The 17,760-nt window shown below is 43.6% G+C and overlaps 1 protein-coding gene across 3 annotated transcripts in view; it reads left to right on the forward strand.

The window, feature by feature from the left end:
* Positions 1-17,760, forward strand: part of LOC130282760 (L-threonine ammonia-lyase-like) — a 102,144-nt gene that overhangs the window by 24,890 nt on the left and 59,494 nt on the right. For 2 of the 3 annotated variants that reach the window (XM_056531390.1, XM_056531391.1), the window contains 2 exons: positions 15,466-15,811; positions 16,198-16,314. In XM_056531390.1, the coding sequence (XP_056387365.1) occupies positions 15,466-15,811; positions 16,198-16,314 (463 nt within the window). Of the gene's footprint in view, positions 1-4,776; positions 4,905-15,465; positions 15,812-16,197; positions 16,315-17,760 lie in introns of those variants that run through there. The other variant, XM_056531392.1, reaches the window with a different exon arrangement.

Consider the following 17,760-nt stretch of genomic DNA (forward strand, 5'->3'; position numbering starts at 1 on the left):
AATAAAGATAACATGTCAGTTTTAACTCCCACTGGAAAGCATGAAAATAACCCCCACCAATTTCCAATTTTTTTGTCAGTCTCACCCTGCAAATTATCATATTTTTGTTTCTTAATATGTTTTATAGTAAAATTAAGGGTAGCATTAGAAAAAGGCCCAATAAGGCTCTGTTGAAAGACAAAGAGTTATGTCTCTTAACCCTTCCAGGACACAGGGCATACAGCTACGCCCTCGCGTCCTGGGACTTAAAGGGGTGCCAGAAAGTTAAACAGATTTGTAAATGACTTCTATTAAAAAAATATTTACCCTTCCAGTACTTTTTAGCAGCTATATGCTAGAGAGGAAATTCTTTTCTTTTTTTATTTCTTTTTTGTCTTGTCCACGGTGCTCTCTGCTGACACCTCTGTCTGTGTCAGGAACTGTCCAGAGCAGCTTAGGTTGCAATGGGGATTTTCTCCTGCTCTGAACAGTTCCTGATACGGGCATCATGTGTCAGCAGAGAGCACTGTGGACAATACAAAAAAGAAATGTAGTCTAACTCGACATCCTCATCACTGCTTTGCAGTCCTGCCTCTAGTGACTGTGATGGGGGGCTACTAGAGGTGGGGCTACAGAAATGACAGCCCATTTATCTCTTAGTCTCTGTCCAGTGGAGTAATGGGGATGCACTTGATCCTTCATTCCATTTTTCTTCAAATACAGTGTTGCAGTCTTTTCAAAACTTCATGCAACAGCTGTTTGCACTAAATGTCCTTCCTCATATATAAAGAATGGTCTGTCATCTTTTAGGATGTCAAGTGTGAATCCGTCTGGAAGCATCAGAATGTGGAAGTGAACTGTTATGGATATTCACAGCAAAAAGAGATGTAGAGTGTTAATTGACCTGTGTAGGATATCTGGGGGTTATATCTCCAGGAACCATGTTTTAGTTTTCTCATTCTTATTTAGATTTGTTTAGCATTCCAAAAACATCTACAAATCTAGCACCTGTAAGTACAGACAGGTGCCAACTTCAAATAGGAGGTCACATATAACTAGAAATGACCTTATAGGGTTTCAGTTTTTTCTGGGAGGATTGACAAGAAAGTCCTTTAATGGAATTATCTTTCTTCATGAACTACTTTATGTAGATAGACATGTGACTGCAGGACATCTTAGGGTGCATTCACATCACGATTTTACCATCCTACTTTTTCTCACAATTTTTTACTTTCAAATTGTACAAATCTGCATGCCAAGTCGTATCCATTGACTTCCATTCAATAATCATATCCAACACATGCATCAGTTTTGATCCACATCCGAATTTGTACGGTTTTAGATTGGCGGTAAAATCGTGGTTGACCACGATTGTCCTCTCAGATTCAAAATCGAAATCGTATACGATTTTTTTTTATTATTATGGCCTATGTAAATTGTACTGAATCGTGTGATTGTGAGATTTATCGCACACGATTTCTTTTTACACATGCGCTGTAGTGTCTTTAAATAAACTTTATTGCCTTTGACATACATATAATTTTCCAAACATGATCAGATTAACAGGTCATATTTTCTGAATAAGTATGGGCAGGGTATCAAGGATTGTCCCAGGTATTCTTTATTTGTGATATCCTCATGTTAGGATACATTGGGAGTGGAGACTGGAGGTACGAAACGTGTAACATGCAACAGGTGTGGAAACACTGTGCCACCCAACTGATTTGACCTTGGGACACTCCTGAGGGCATTGTGTAAGTAGCACCCTGGTTTTCACTCTTAAACCCTCACCCTGAGGTCTTGTCACAGATGACCATCAGTTTGCTACCTCTGGGAGGGGTCCCAGTTTGGATGGCTGCTGGCTTAGTGGGCCCAGAGATGCTGGGGTTGGGCACTGTGGAATAGGACAGACGAGTCCAGATACTGGTCAAGGGTTCGGACTGTCAGGATACATGTGTGGTCAGAAACGGACTAATGGGTTGAGACAGGCAGCACAGACTCACAGTTATCAGGATGAGATCAAACAAAGGAAAGGCAACAAAGTACTGTACAAAAAAGCAGGCAGAGGTGGAGTCAAGTAGGCAAGAGATGAAAACACTTTCACTGGATCATAGGAACCTTTGCTCAAGCAAGGTGGTGTGGGTGATTGTAGGTGATTGTAAGGAGGCAGATGGGTATGTGCATAGGCCCTTTAATGGAGTTGCCAAATCTAGCCAAGCGCTGTACTTGTCTCTCTTTAGCAGCTAGATGGACAATGAATGAAGCGGCAGTGTGACTGCATGAGTTACAGCTCCATTCAAAAGAAAGGAGTCAGGGCCCTTTCCTAGAGATGAAGCTGGGACCACCTGCTACCTGACACTTATCACCTATTCTGTGGAAAGGGGATGCAGTAAAGAGGTTGTCTTTTGAGGGTGTTGCATGATCTATATATAATATTAAATTTTTTTATTTCCAGTGCTCCTTGTGTTCCTAGGCTGGGACACATGACTCCCCTGTCTGTAATTTCAATATTTTCTATGATGTCACGATCGCTCTGACTTCCTGTTCCTTCCAGTGAATGTGATGTCACAGGATGAGTCATCAGGTGGGTGGGGCAGGCATCTCTTCCATCGATTGGCTGCAATTAAACATTGATCTTAGCCTTGCTCCTAAAGGCAAGGCTGACAACAGAGCCCAGTGGAAGCTGCAGCATTAACCCCTTAAGGACCATTGGTTTTTCCGTTTTTGCACTTTTGTTTTTTCCTCCTCACCTTTTAAAGTCATAACCCTTTCAATTTTGCACCTAAAAATCCATATGATAGCTTATTTTTTGCACTCCCAATTCTACTTTGCAGTGACATCAGTCATTTTACCCAAACATCTATGGCGAAACAGAAAAAAAATCATTGTGCCACAAAATTGAAGAAAAAAACGCCATTTTGTAACTTTTGGGGCCTTCCGTTTCTACGCAGTGCATTTTTCAGTAAAAATGACACCTTATCTTTATTCTGTAGGTCCATACAATTAAAATGATACCCTACTTATATAGGTTTGATTTTGTCTTACTTCTGGAAAAAATCATAACTATATGCAGGAAAATTTATACATTTAAAAATGTCATCTTCTGACCCCTACAACTTTTTTATTTTACCGGCCGGTATGAGGACTAATTTTTTTGCGCCGTGATCTGAAGTTTTTATTGGTACCATTTTTGTATTGATCGGACGTTTTGATCGCTTTTTATAATTTTTTTATTACATAAAAAGTCACCAAAAATATGTTATTTTGGAAATTTTTGGACTTTTTTTGCACATACACCATTGATCTTGCGGTTTAATGAATGATTTATTTTTATAGTTAGAACATTTATGCACGCGGCGATACCACATATGTTTATATTTATTTTTATTTACATGTTTGGTTTTTATGGGAAAGGAGGGGGGGGGGTGATTTGGACTTTTATTAGGGAAAGGGTTAAATGGCCTTTATTAACTTTTTTTCCCTTTTTTTGCAGTGTTATAGCTCCCATAGGGGGCTATAACACTGCACAAACTGATCTTTTACACTGTTCACTGCAAAGCCATAGCTTTGCAGTGATCAGTGTTATCGGAGGTCGATTGCTCAAGCCTGCATCTCAGGCTTGGAGCAATCAATGGCCGAAGGGATGCACCGGAGGAAGGTAAGAGGACATCCGCTCGCGGGTTAGCTGATCGGGACACCGCATTTTCACTGCGGTGGTCCCAATCAGATCTACTGAGCAGCCGGGAAGGGTTAATAGCGCTATTAGCCCTGGGTCCTGGCTTCAGATACATACCAGGACCGACCCAATATGTCACGGGGTCACCGTGAGGGGTCACCGTTGAGGGCAGCATGAAGTGGAGAAGAACAGGGGCTGGTAATAGCTTTGTGGCTGGCTAAGTGGTTTGCACTGTTGCCTTCCAGCACTGGAGTCCTGGGATCAAACCTCAGCTAGGACAACATCTGAAAGGAGTTTGTATGTTCTTCCTGTCTTTGTATAAGTTTTACCCCACACTCCTAAACATAGTGATAGGTCAATTTTGAATTTAGATTGTGAGCCTTATTGTGGACATTATTATCATTGTGGCAGGGACGTGTCCTGGCTCCACCAACTATAATCCTTTCCTGTCTACATGCAAATTGTTTCCTGACTTTACACGGTATTGTTAATTAAGAGTAAAAAAAAAAAAAAAAAATATATATATATATATATATATATATATATACATATATATATATGCTAATCACCAAGTCACCATGCTGCCCTGCAGACATATACTTTTAATAACATAATGAGTATTTCCTGCCTAGGGGTAGAGTAGACAGGGCTATGTTCGTTGAGAAGGATGTTGAGTAGGAGGCTGTGATGTCAGCCGTGCCGACCCCTGCGATCCAGATATGACATCAGCAGGAAGTTCTTTATTTAAATAAACAAACAGCAACATAAAATGCCCATGGGCATGAAGGCAACATAGGTTAGAGTAAACAACTAATGGAAAGGACGGGATTACAAATGATGGTCTATTACAGTACGAAGAAAGGGCTGAACAACCCCATAATATTAACTCAGGATACCCTTTTATATAAACCAATCAGCAGCATTTACTGTGAACTGTAACATTATTATTACAATCACAATACTCTGCACAAGCTCCTCCAGCTTCAATAATAGTCACAGATAAGGAAATTGTTGCATTATTGGCACACATATTTACAGATGGTTGGTAACCTTGGCAAGGTTCCTGCAGATCACTATAAGCACAGGAGTCCACACACATGAATATGTACAACTCTTAAAACCCTCATTTATAGGATTAGACACATATTTGCTTAAGTGAATGGGACTTCTGAATGAGCTTATAATGATCTGCTGGAGAGTATCTGTTTAAGGTATTTAAACTAGTGCAGCACACAACCTTGGAGAAAAGGTGACATAACTAGTGAAATTTGTGTCATTGATGTTATTTACTCTAAAGTCATGTTTGGAAAGAACCTTTAGAATATAATTCATTTTGATATTATTATGATGTCATTACCTATTGTGGTGACATGTGGTAATGAAAAAGGGGTTCACAGCAATGAATGGGTTATATCATATAAGCAGCCCTGGTCTAAGCAGTGAACTGTAGCTGCTGATAAGGACAATCTAAAGAAAAGGGGGGTGGGGGACTACATTTAGGAAGCAACTCTGTGTAGGGAGTAGGGATACTTAAACAAGGATAGCTGCTTAGAACTGTATGGGTTATCAGAGATGAGAGGAAAGCTTTGATTTACCATTCAGGCACAGTGTAGAGCCTCTGGACTACATGGATCCTCTGGTGAACACTGACAGGATCAGAATGAATGCACACAGCCATGCTTTCTCCCCTGAATAGCACTTTCTTTTACTTTTTTTTTTTTATTCTTTATTTCATTTTCATACATATATACAAAAAAAAAAAAAAATTCATATACTACAACTCCTAACCAGGAGCATATCATTTAATATAATCATACTAAACCATACCTACCTTCAAACACCACCATTCATACGTACTTACATATGAATGCAGACCCCTCATTACTAAGACATTTCAAAACAAAAGGATAGTATAACGCAGAGTTAGTACCTACTCAAACCAGAGATATTTCTAAAGACAGTTATCTATTCCTCTAGCTCTGTACTCCATTTTTCAAGTTGCCTCTCTCGTACTCCTAAACGTCTACTTATATATACCCTTCCATCGTGATGTTTTGGGGGTACAGTGATCTTTACAGCCGATAGGTCTGGTATATCAGCAGATTTCCACCGCTGAGCAATGGAGATTCTAGCTAATGCGAGAACATGATATAAAATAGATGATCGCGTATCTGTATTTTGTCTAGAGTTAAACAATAAAATGCCACTTCTGGTCCCCATACAAGAGGAAAAGGGAGTAAATACTCCAAATAACCCCTAACACTGGACCAAAAGGGACGGATAAGTTCACATTCCCACCAAATGTGCATTAAAGTACCAATTGAGTTGCCACACCTCCAATAATGCATTGGGGATGAGGAATACATTTTGGCTAACCTATCATGCGTATAATACCACCTGAAAAGTAGCTTGCGTGAGGATTCAAAATGATTAACGCATCTAGACACCTTCCTATGGATGTCAAAAACGAACCTCCACTGCTCCTCTGTAAACTTTTTGCCTAGATCCTCTTCCCACCGTATCTGGAATGGACAATACGAAGGCTTCTTAACTCGTACCAACTCCTTACAGGCTATGGAAATTCCTTTAGTGAACACCTTCTTATTTAAGAAAAAGCTCTCAACTCGTTCTGCTTTTATTCTGAGGCCACTTAAGAGAACCCACGAAATCGCGTATTCTTAAATATTGATAAAATTCCTTATTAGGGTGTAGGTACGCGTTACTTATGACAGAGAATGGAAGCAGACTTGCACGTTCAATCATTTGAGATATATGAGTTATACCTAGTTTAATCCACAAGGTAAAATCCAGATCAGTTATATAATTACTTATTGCAGAGAGAGGTATATCTGATATACGTAGTGGACATACATTTCTGGTACATTCCAATTTACTCCCCACTCTTATAGCTGCTATAACTGAAGAATACATAGAGGGCGCTAAGTAATCAGGATTAAAACGCAGAGCCCATAGAAAATTTTGTAAAGATGAAGAACCCAGCAGATCAGATTCCATCTCTACCCAATGATAGTTCATCCTGCCACCATCATTTCTTCAACTGATCTAATATGACTGCACCCCCATTCCCCCATCCCTAAGTGAGTGATATAGCAGCTGAGCATTAACTCTAGGGCATTTACCTTTCCATAAAAATTGTAGTATAACCCTTTGTAATTCAGTAATATACCGGACAGGGATTATGATTGGCAAATTACGGAAACAATATAAAATTTTTGGTAGCAAAACCATCTTTATCACTGCTACACGACCAGCCCATGACACCGGCAGTGCAGAGAATCCAGAAATGTCTTTGATTATTTGGGATTTGAGAAAGGAAAAATTTACTAAAGCCGTTTTAGAAGAAGAGGTAGCTAATACAATACACAAGTAAGAAATCTGGTCCTCCAGCCAAGAAAATGGAAAAGCAGAGCATATAGAGCCCTGTAGATCTGTAGAGAGATTAAAGGGAAGGAGAGTTGACTTAATAAGATTTATCTTATAATAGCTAGCCCTACCAAATTCCTCCATAACAGCTAAAATCGCAAGCAGAGATCTCTGGGGGATCATTAAACAAATAATGATGTCGTCGGCGAATAGTCCTATATGGTGATTTTTTGTTCCTACAAGAATTCCAGAAATTGCCGGCGACATCCTTATATGTTGAGCAAAGGGCTACATCAATAAAACGAAAAGTAAAGGGGAAAGAGGGCATCCCTGTCGAGTACCGTTGCAAAGGGTAAATTTATGTGAGACTGTCTCCATGCTAAACACTCTGGCAGTGGGGGGAATAAAGTGCCATAATAGCCTGTTCAAATTTAGATGGAAATTTGAATTCATGTAGGACCTGGCGCAGGCAGTCCCAGTGAACCCAATCGAACGCCTTCTCCGAATCCAGTGAGAGAAGCAGAGAAGGCGTTCGATTGGCGCACACCTTAGCGATGAGATCAAGGCAGCGTCTGGTGCCATCAAGTGTCTGGCGGCTTTTAACAAAGCCGACTTGGTCTTTAAAGACCAATTTAGGTAAGATTTTATTAAGTACGATAGCATACTGTCACGATGCCGGCTGGCAGGAGGTGGATCCTCTGTGCCAGAGAGGGATGGCGAGGACCGTGCTAGTGGACCGGTTCTAAGTCACTACTGGTTTTCACCAGAGCCCGCCGCAAAGCGGGATGGTCTTGCTGCGGCGGTAGTGACCAGGTCGTATCCACTAGCAACGGCTCACCTCTCTGGCTGCTGAAGATAGGCGCGGTACAAGGGAGTAGACAGAAGCAAGGTCGGACGTAGCAGAAGGTCGGGGCAGGCAGCAAGGATCGTAGTCAGGGGCAACGGCAGGAGGTCTGGAACACAGGCTAGGAACACACAGGGAAACGCTTTCACTGGCACAATGGCAACAAGATCCGGCAAGGGAGTGCAGGGGAAGTGAGGTGATATAGGGAAGTGCACAGGTGATCAGACTAATTGGAACCACTGCGCCAATCAGCGGCGCAGTGGCCCTTTAAATCGCAAAGACCCGGCGCGCGCGCGCCCTAAGGAGCGGGGCCGCGCGCGCCGGGACAGGACCGACGGGGAGCGAGTCAGGTACGGGAGCCGGGGTGCGCATCGCGAGCGGGCGCTACCCGCATCGCGAATCGCATCCCGGCTGGAGGCGGTATCGCAGCGCCCCGGGTCAGTGGATCTGACCGGAGCGCTGCAGTGAGGAGAGTGTAGCGAGCGCTCCGGGGAGGAGCGGGGACCCGGAGCGCTCGGCGTAACAGTACCCCCCCCCTTGGGTCTCCCCCTCTTCTTAGAGCCTGAGAACCTGAGGAGCAGACTTTTGTCTAGGATATTGTCCTCAGGTTCCCAGGATCTCTCTTCTGGACCACAACCCTCCCAATCCACTAAAAAAAAGGTTTTCCCTCTGACCTTTTTGGATGCCAGAATTTCTTTGACGGAGAAGATGTCCGAGGAGCCGGAAACAGGAGTGGGAGGAACAGATTTGGGAGAGAAACGGTTGATGATAAGTGGTTTAAGAAGAGAAACGTGAAAGGCATTAGGAATACGAAGAGAAGGAGGAAGAAGAAGTTTGTAAGAGACAGGATTAATCTGGCACAAAATTTTGAAAGGACCAAGATAGCGTGGTCCCAACTTGTAGCTAGGGACACGGAAGCGGACATATTTAGCGGAGAGCCATACCTTGTCTCCAGGGGAAAAAATGGGAGGAGCTCTTCTTTTCTTATCCGCGAACTTCTTCATGCGTGATGAAGCCTGTAAGAGAGAATTTTGGGTCTCTCTCCATATGATGGAAAGGTCACGAGAAATTTCATCCACAGCGGGCAGACCAGAGGGCAACGGGGTAGGGAAGGGGGGAAGAGGGTGACGGCCGTACACCACGAAAAATGGGGATTTGGAGGAAGATTCAGAGACTCTGAAGTTATACGAGAATTCGGCCCATGGAAGAAGATCTGCCCAGTCATCCTGGCGGGAGGAAACAAAATGTCGTAAATAATCACCCAAGACCTGGTTAACTCTTTCTACTTGTCCATTGGATTGAGGATGATATGCAGAAGAAAAATTTAATTTAATCTTGAGTTGTTTACAGAGAGCCCTCCAGAATTTAGACACGAATTGGACGCCTCTATCCGAGACGATCTGCGTAGGCAACCCGTGAAGACGAAAAATGTGTACAAAAAATTGTTTAGCCAACTGAGGCGCTGAAGGAAGACCAGGAAGAAGGATGAAATGTGCCATTTTGGAGAATCGATCAACGACCACCCAAATAACAGTGTTGCCACGGGAAGGGGGTAAATCAGTAATAAAATCCATACCAATCAGAGACCAAGGCTGTTCGGGGACAGGCAGAGGATGAAGAAAACCAGCGGGCTTCTGGCGAGGAGTCTTATCCCGGGCACAGATAGTGCAGGCTCGCACAAAGTCCACAACATCCGTCTCCAGAGTCGGCCACCAATAGAAGCGAGAGATGAGTTGCACAGATTTCTTGATGCCTGCATGACCTGCGAGATGGGAGGAGTGACCCCATTTGAGGATTCCGAGGCGTTGGCGTGGAGAAACAAAGGTCTTTCCTGGAGGAGTTTGCCTGATGGAGGCTGGAGAAGTGGAAATCAGGCAGTCAGGAGAAATGATGTGTTGCGGAGAGAGTTCAACTTCAGAAGCATCCGAGGAACGAGAGAGAGCATCGGCCCTAATGTTCTTATCGGCAGGCCGAAAGTGAATTTCAAAATTAAATCGGGCAAAGAACAGAGACCACCTGGCCTGGCGAGGATTCAGCCGTTGGGCAGACTGGAGGTAGGAGAGGTTCTTGTGATCGGTGTAAATAATAACTGGAAATCTTGATCCCTCCAGCAGATGCCTCCATTCCTCAAGTGCTAATTTAATGGCTAGAAGCTCTCGATCCCCGATGGAGTAGTTCCTCTCCGCCGGAGAGAAGGTCCTAGAAAAAAAACCACAAGTAACAGCATGCCCGGAAGAATTTTTTTGTAGAAGGACAGCTCCAGCTCCCACTGAGGAGGCATCAACCTCCAATAGGAAGGGTTTGGAAGGGTCAGGTCTGGAGAGCACGGGAGCCGAAGAAAAGGCAGACTTGAGCCGTTTAAAGGCGTCTTCCGCTTGAGGAGGCCAAGACTTGGGATCGGCATTTTTTTTGGTTAAAGCCACGATAGGAGCCACAACGGTAGAAAAATGTGGAATAAATTGCCTGTAATAATTGGCGAACCCCAAAAAGCGTTGAATAGCACGGAGTCCGGAGGGGCGTGGCAAATCTAAGACGGCAGAGAGTTTGTCTGGATCCATTTGTAGTCCCTGGCCAGAGACCAAGTATCCTAGGAAAGGAAGAGATTGGCATTCAAACAGACATTTCTCTATTTTGGCATAGAGTTGATTGTCACGAAGTCTCTGAAGAACCATACGGACATGCTGGCGGTGTTCTTCTAGATTGGCAGAAAAAATCAGGATATCGTCCAGATATACAACGACACAGGAGTATAAAAGATCACGAAAAATGTCATTAACAAAGTCTTGGAAGACGGCAGGGGCGTTGCACAGGCCAAAGGGCATGACCAGATACTCAAAGTGTCCATCTCTGGTGTTAAATGCCGTTTTCCACTCATCCCCCTCTCTGATGCGGATGAGATTATAAGCACCTCTTAAGTCCAGTTTGGTAAAGATGTGGGCACCTTGGAGGCGATCAAAGAGTTCAGAGATGAGGGGTAGGGGGTAGCGGTTCTTAACCGTGATTTTATTAAGACCGCGGTAGTCAATGCAAGGACGTAGGGAGCCATCTTTTTTGGACACAAAGAAAAATCCGGCTCCGGCAGGAGAGGAGGATTTACGGATAAAGCCCTTTTTTAAATTTTCCTGGACGTATTCAGACATGGCAAGAGTCTCTGGGGCGGATAGAGGATAAATTCTGCCCCGGGGTGGAGTAGTGCCCGGGAGGAGGTCGATAGGACAATCATAAGGCCTGTGAGGAGGTAGAGTCTCAGCTTGTTTTTTGCAAAAAACATCCGCAAAGTCCATATAGGCCTTAGGGAGACCGGTCACAGGAGGAACCACAGAGTCACGGCAAGGGTTACTGGGAACCGGTTTTAGGCAGTCCTTGGAACAAGAGGGCCCCCAACTCTTGATCTCCCCAGTGGACCAATCCAGGGTTGGGGAATGAAGTTGAAGCCAGGGAAGTCCAAGGAGAATTTCAGAAGTGCAATTGGGGAGGACCAAAAGTTCAATCCTCTCGTGGTGAGATCCGATGCACATTAGAAGGGGCTCCGTGCGGAAACGTATGGTACAGTCCAATCTTTCATTGTTTACACAATTGATGTAGAGGGGTCTGGCGAGACTGGTCACTGGGATGTTGAACCTGTTGACGAGAGAGGCCAAAATAAAATTTCCTGCAGATCCGGAGTCCAAGAAGGCCATAGTAGAGAAGGAGAAGGCAGAGGCAGACATCCGCACAGGCACAGTAAGACGTGGAGAAGCAGAGTAGACATCAAGGACTGTCTCACCTTTGTGCGGAGTCAGCGTACGTCTTTCCAGGCGGGGAGGACGGATAGGACAATCCTTCAGGAAGTGTTCGGTACTAGCACAGTACAGGCAGAGGTTCTCCATGCGGCGTCGTGTCCTCTCTTGAGGTGTCAGGCGAGACCGGTCGACCTGCATAGCCTCCACGTCGGGAGGCACAGGAACGGATTGCAGGGGACCAGAGGAGAGAGGAGCCGAGGAGAAGAAACGCCTCGTGCGAACAGAGTCCATATCCTGGCGGAGCTCCTGACGCCTTTCGGAAAAACGCATGTCAATGCGAGTGGCTAGGTGAATGAGTTCATGTAGATTAGCAGGGATTTCTCGTGCGGCCAGAACATCTTTAATGTTGCTGGATAGGCCTTTTTTAAAGGTCGCGCAGAGGGCCTCATTATTCCAGGATAATTCTGAAGCAAGAGTACGGAATTGTACGGCATACTCGCCAACGGAAGAATTACCCTGGACCAGGTTCAACAGGGCAGTCTCAGCAGAAGAGGCTCGGGCAGGTTCCTCAAAGACACTTCGGATTTCCGAGAAGAAGGAGTGTACAGAGGCAGTGACGGGGTCATTGCGGTCCCAGAGCGGTGTGGCCCAAGACAGGGCTTTTCCAGACAGAAGGCTGACTACGAAAGCCACCTTAGACCTTTCAGTGGGAAACTGGTCCGACATCATCTCCAAGTGCAGGGAGCATTGGGAAAGAAAGCCACGGCAAAACTTAGAGTCCTCATCAAATTTATCCGGCAAGGATAGGCGTAAACCAGAAGCGGCCACTCGCTGCGGAGGAGGTGCAGGAGCTGGCGGAGGAGATGATTGCTGAAGCTGTGGTAGTAACTGCTGTAGCATAACGGTCAGTTGAGACAGTTGTTGGCCTTGTTGCGCTATCTGTTGTGACTGCTGGGCGACCACCGTGGTGAGGTCAGCGACAACTGGCAGAGGAACTTCAGCGGGATCCATGGCCGGATCTACTGTCACGATGCCGGCTGGCAGGAGGTGGATCCTCTGTGCCAGAGAGGGATGGCGAGGACCGTGCTAGTGGACCGGTTCTAAGTCACTACTGGTTTTCACCAGAGCCCGCCGCAAAGCGGGATGGTCTTGCTGCGGCGGTAGTGACCAGGTCGTATCCACTAGCAACGGCTCACCTCTCTGGCTGCTGAAGATAGGCGCGGTACAAGGGAGTAGACAGAAGCAAGGTCGGACGTAGCAGAAGGTCGGGGCAGGCAGCAAGGATCGTAGTCAGGGGCAACGGCAGGAGGTCTGGAACACAGGCTAGGAACACACAGGGAAACGCTTTCACTGGCACAATGGCAACAAGATCCGGCAAGGGAGTGCAGGGGAAGTGAGGTGATATAGGGAAGTGCACAGGTGATCAGACTAATTGGAACCACTGCGCCAATCAGCGGCGCAGTGGCCCTTTAAATCGCAAAGACCCGGCGCGCGCGCGCCCTAAGGAGCGGGGCCGCGCGCGCCGGGACAGGACCGACGGGGAGCGAGTCAGGTACGGGAGCCGGGGTGCGCATCGCGAGCGGGCGCTACCCGCATCGCGAATCGCATCCCGGCTGGAGGCGGTATCGCAGCGCCCCGGGTCAGTGGATCTGACCGGAGCGCTGCAGTGAGGAGAGTGTAGCGAGCGCTCCGGGGAGGAGCGGGGACCCGGAGCGCTCGGCGTAACACATACAGCTTTATATCACTATTTAATAATTAAATAAGTTTAAAGTTTGCTGTATTATCTGTTGGTTTACCTGCTTTGGGAATGGTGACCACCAGCGCCTCCAACATTTAGCCAGGGGGAGCACCTGTTGAAACAATAGCATTGAAGGACCTGAGTAAATAGGATGCTAATAACACTTTCTAAGCCTTTGTGATATCTTGGTCTGTTACATCGTTCTGTATTACATCTTGGTTAGCCAACAGCCAACTTTTATTCCGCCACGCTGAACACATAGAAAATGATAAGGCTAACGGACCATAGTAACAAACAGATGCAAAAGGATGCAAACTGATGCAACTGGATGCCATTTGTCTGTTATTTTAACAGACTATTAAAAAAAAGAAAAAAGGACAAGTGGCATCCTTTTTCATTCTCTTGCATCGGTTTCTATCCTTTAATGTCCATTAATGTCTGTTTTTTCTGTCTGGCTACTTCCTGGTTGCCCACACCTCTTCTGAACATGCTCAGAAGTAATAACTGATCAAAAACAGATTGGAAATAACTGATGCAAAGGATGCCATTAAAGGCTTAACAAATTGCCTATTTTTTGTCCTATTCAAGCACACCGTACAAAAAAATAAAAAAAAATAAAGTAGATATTAAAAATCAGGAAAAACATATATTGGAAAAATATATTTTCAAAATACCATGAACTCTGTTTATCCTTAGCACGATAGTCTCAAATTTATTCTAATCCAGAAATATAATTTCTGCGGCAGGTTAACTGAAAATTACTGACTGTGATAAATTAAAGAAAGAAAAAAAAACACAATAGTAAAAAATCTAATGACCTCTCAAAGGGCGAAATTATTAGAGCTTTACTGTATTTGTGTATATATTGACAGACCTCCAAGCACGCTTCAATATTAAACCAGGGTGTTGTTCCATAACCCTTGTATGCTTTGATGTGAACTTTACTAGCAAAACTAAAAATGAAACAAATTGAGACATGTGAAACATCAGACCTATTATTTTGTTTTCTTTTTTGAATAAAGCCCTAGATATTGTATATGCATTATATTCATCACATGCTTTATTTATTTAAAAGTTTTATTTCCCTTTGACATGAGTGGGTTTAGATCTGTTTTCACATATCTTTTGCTATTCCTAACAGTTGTGTGTTTGTACATGCATGTACCATATTTAAAGAGTCCCTGTCACCAAACATACACTTTGCTATTTACTTGCTGGTAAAATTCTCAACCTTAAAGGGGCACTCCGGTGGAAAACTTTTTTTTTTTTTTTTAAATCAACTGGTGCCAGAAAGTTAAACAGATTTGTAAATTACTTCTATTAAAAAAATCTTAATCCTTCCAGTACTTATTAGCTGCTGAATACTACCAAGGAAATTCTTTTCTTTTTGGAGCATAGATCTCTCTGCTGACATCATGAGCACAGTGCTCTCTGCTGACATCTCTGTCTATTTTAGGAACTGTCCAGAGCAGGATAGGTTTGCTATGGGGATTTTCTCCTACTCTGGACAGTTCTTAAAATGGACAGAGATGTCAGCAGAGAGCACTGTGCTTGTTATGTCAGCAGAGAGCTCTGTGTTCCAAAAGAAAAGAATTTCCTCTGTAGTATTCAGCAGCTAATAAGTCCTGGAAGGATTAAGATTTTTTAATAGAAGTCATTTACAAATCTGTTTAACTTTCTGGCACCAGTTGATTTAAAAAAATAAAATGTTTCCACCGGGATACCCCTTTAATAAGTTATTTATGTGATTGAAAAAGCAGCCACAACGTGGCTCTGTTCTGTTACCTGCCGCAAGTCAAACAGTTAGTTTGGTCTCCTCCTTGCCTGGCATTAGACCAAACTCAGGAAGTGTGTGTGGGGCATGGCTAGGCACAGCGCTCGCAGGCTTCAGTGACGTTGCGCCTGCTGGGGAATGCCCACTTTCTCCTGCTGGGAACTCACACAATGTGAGCAAGGGGAAAGGTAGGATACACAGCTTTTTAAAGCTCGGAAAATGTTTTAAGGGCAGGAGGGGTGTTGGGAGTAGTTAGAGAATATAATCTCAGTTAGTTTAGAAAATATAGTTTTTCTTTAACAAGATATAAAAAAATATTGTATTGTAATGGTATTTTCTTGTTTGTAGAAATGATGGAATTACAGACAAAAGACAACATGCTGCAGAGAAAAATAAGACTCAACTGCAGAAAAATGGCCCAGTGCAAAGTGACCAGAAAGGTCCTCCTGTTCCTCCAATTCATCCCGAGAGGCTAAAGGACTTTGTGGAAGAAGAATTCCTGAATGGAAACTTGACCACATGGGAAATGAAGATTTCAGGGAACCCAGAGCAACCTTTGAAAGATGCTGTTGAACCTGTTGCTGTAAAAGCCCGAAAGCCAAGTGTACGGCCAAAGAACGAATTCTTAAGGTTTGAAGATATCAGTGGTGCAGCCTTTAAAATTCAAAGTGGTATACAAAAGACCCCCTGCATGGTACGAGGCGCATGAAACTGGAATAAGATATAATGGGTAAAATTGCATAGTAAAAAGGGGGTGTTAGCTGTGTAAATCACCGGCACAGGAATGTTCATAGATAAACTTGAGTACTGACAAGATCGCAGTGTACACACCTGAACCAGTTTACCAAAATTACTTTTTCTATAGTACTGGTCTACATATGTGGGACAGAGGGACTTTTTGGGCATCCTCAGGCTCCTGGGTACAGGTGTAACTACCTACCACCTATTTACATCCCTCGGCTTTACATGTGCAGTAGAAAACCCATCCGTGTTTAATCAATAATCTTTGTGTGGATGGGGCTGTATGTTCCTCTTTTTATTGACTTGAAACACATCTAGTCTTACAATGTCTTATTTCAGTATTCAAGGATTTCCAAACAATATGGAGTAGACATTTATCTGAAGAAGGAATATCTCCAGTATACAGGATCTGTGAAGGAGAGGGGTGTATTGTACCTTCTTACATCACTCCACGAGGTACAGTCTCATTCTTGATTTTGAATGAACACATATTGCTTGAACCATAAGAGTCACAATGATAAGTAAGATGAGTAATATTAAATATGTTCTGGAGCTCACAGGGGGTTCCCTCGTAAGATCAGACACTTATCCCATACCCTGTTTATGGAAGAGAAGTTGTTCTTGAGTGGACAACCCCTTAAATGGTTCCTGACATTGATTAAAATGACCCAATATGTAACACCACCTTTCCACTGAAATTAAAATCACTCATGGAAATCTAAAAAAGACAATGGAATGCAGTCCTCTAGGTTATATAAGAAATGGAACACAAAGTGGTAATAAAAACAAATAAACGTATTTGTAATAGTGATAAACTGTTAAAAAGTTATTGGAATTATTGCATGTATGCAAAAGATTAAAAATCAATCTGTGTTAAAATCAACATTTTTTTATTTATTTGAAAGTGTTAAAATGTATATAAAATTTATAATAAAAATGGTAAAAAGTTATAAAAAGCATAAGGTGCACACCAATAAGTACTTAAGCTACCTAACCAAAAACTCCTTATAAAATAAGAACACAGAACCCTGAAAGCTGATAAAGACCAAGTCTGCCTATCCGGTGTTCTCAGTTTTACATACATTCTTGGTCAATTGCAGTAAATGTGAAAAAAAACTATGATTATAAGCAATGATTACAGCAATGCCCCCCCCCCCCCCCCCCCTTCCCCTGCCTTCAGTAGTGATTTTCTGGTGGTCCTTGATTGTTTTGGTATATGTTTGCAGCCACAATGTCATGTACATGTATGTGCCCCCATCAGCCAATCACTGATCTCAATGCTTCTACGCCATACATGCCAGTACCACTGCTGAGGCCCAGTGATTGGCTATAGCAGTCAAGTGGATATACAGCTTGACACCACTGAGGAAAGAGCAAATAACCTTTGTTTTTCAATAATATAACATTTACTGCAGCTTGTTTATTTTTTTAAAACTCCTAGACAGCCCCATTAAACCCTTCATTGAACCGTCCCTACTTGTTAGAAGATTCCTGTCTCGGGTAAACTGATCAAAAGGGTGCCCCTGCTGAGACCCCCCAGTGAGCATTTGTAACATGGGATCTAGGCCCACAGTGAGAAAGAAAATAGATAAAAGGGGGTCCACATAGGAAAGCACAATGGCACCCACTGCTGTTGGTTTATATTATTGCCTTCTTCCATCCCAAGAGAGAGTACAAGAGCTTGTTGCCTCTTCATACTTTTCCAACCTTTGTAAAAATGGGGGACCTGAGCTCTCACATTTTGCTAATGTTGCTGTACTTGTAAAGATAGGGGATCTCTGTGTAAGTGTCCACAGCCATGGGGATGGGGTCAACTTCAACTGGGTTTGCTAATATAATACTAATGCCCCAGATTTATCATGGTGGCTCATCTTCACACTGTCTAGACCAACTAGTAGTTAG

Source organism: Hyla sarda, chromosome 7 (assembly GCF_029499605.1).
Source record: "Hyla sarda isolate aHylSar1 chromosome 7, aHylSar1.hap1, whole genome shotgun sequence".
Lineage (NCBI taxonomy): Eukaryota > Metazoa > Chordata > Amphibia > Anura > Hylidae > Hyla > Hyla sarda.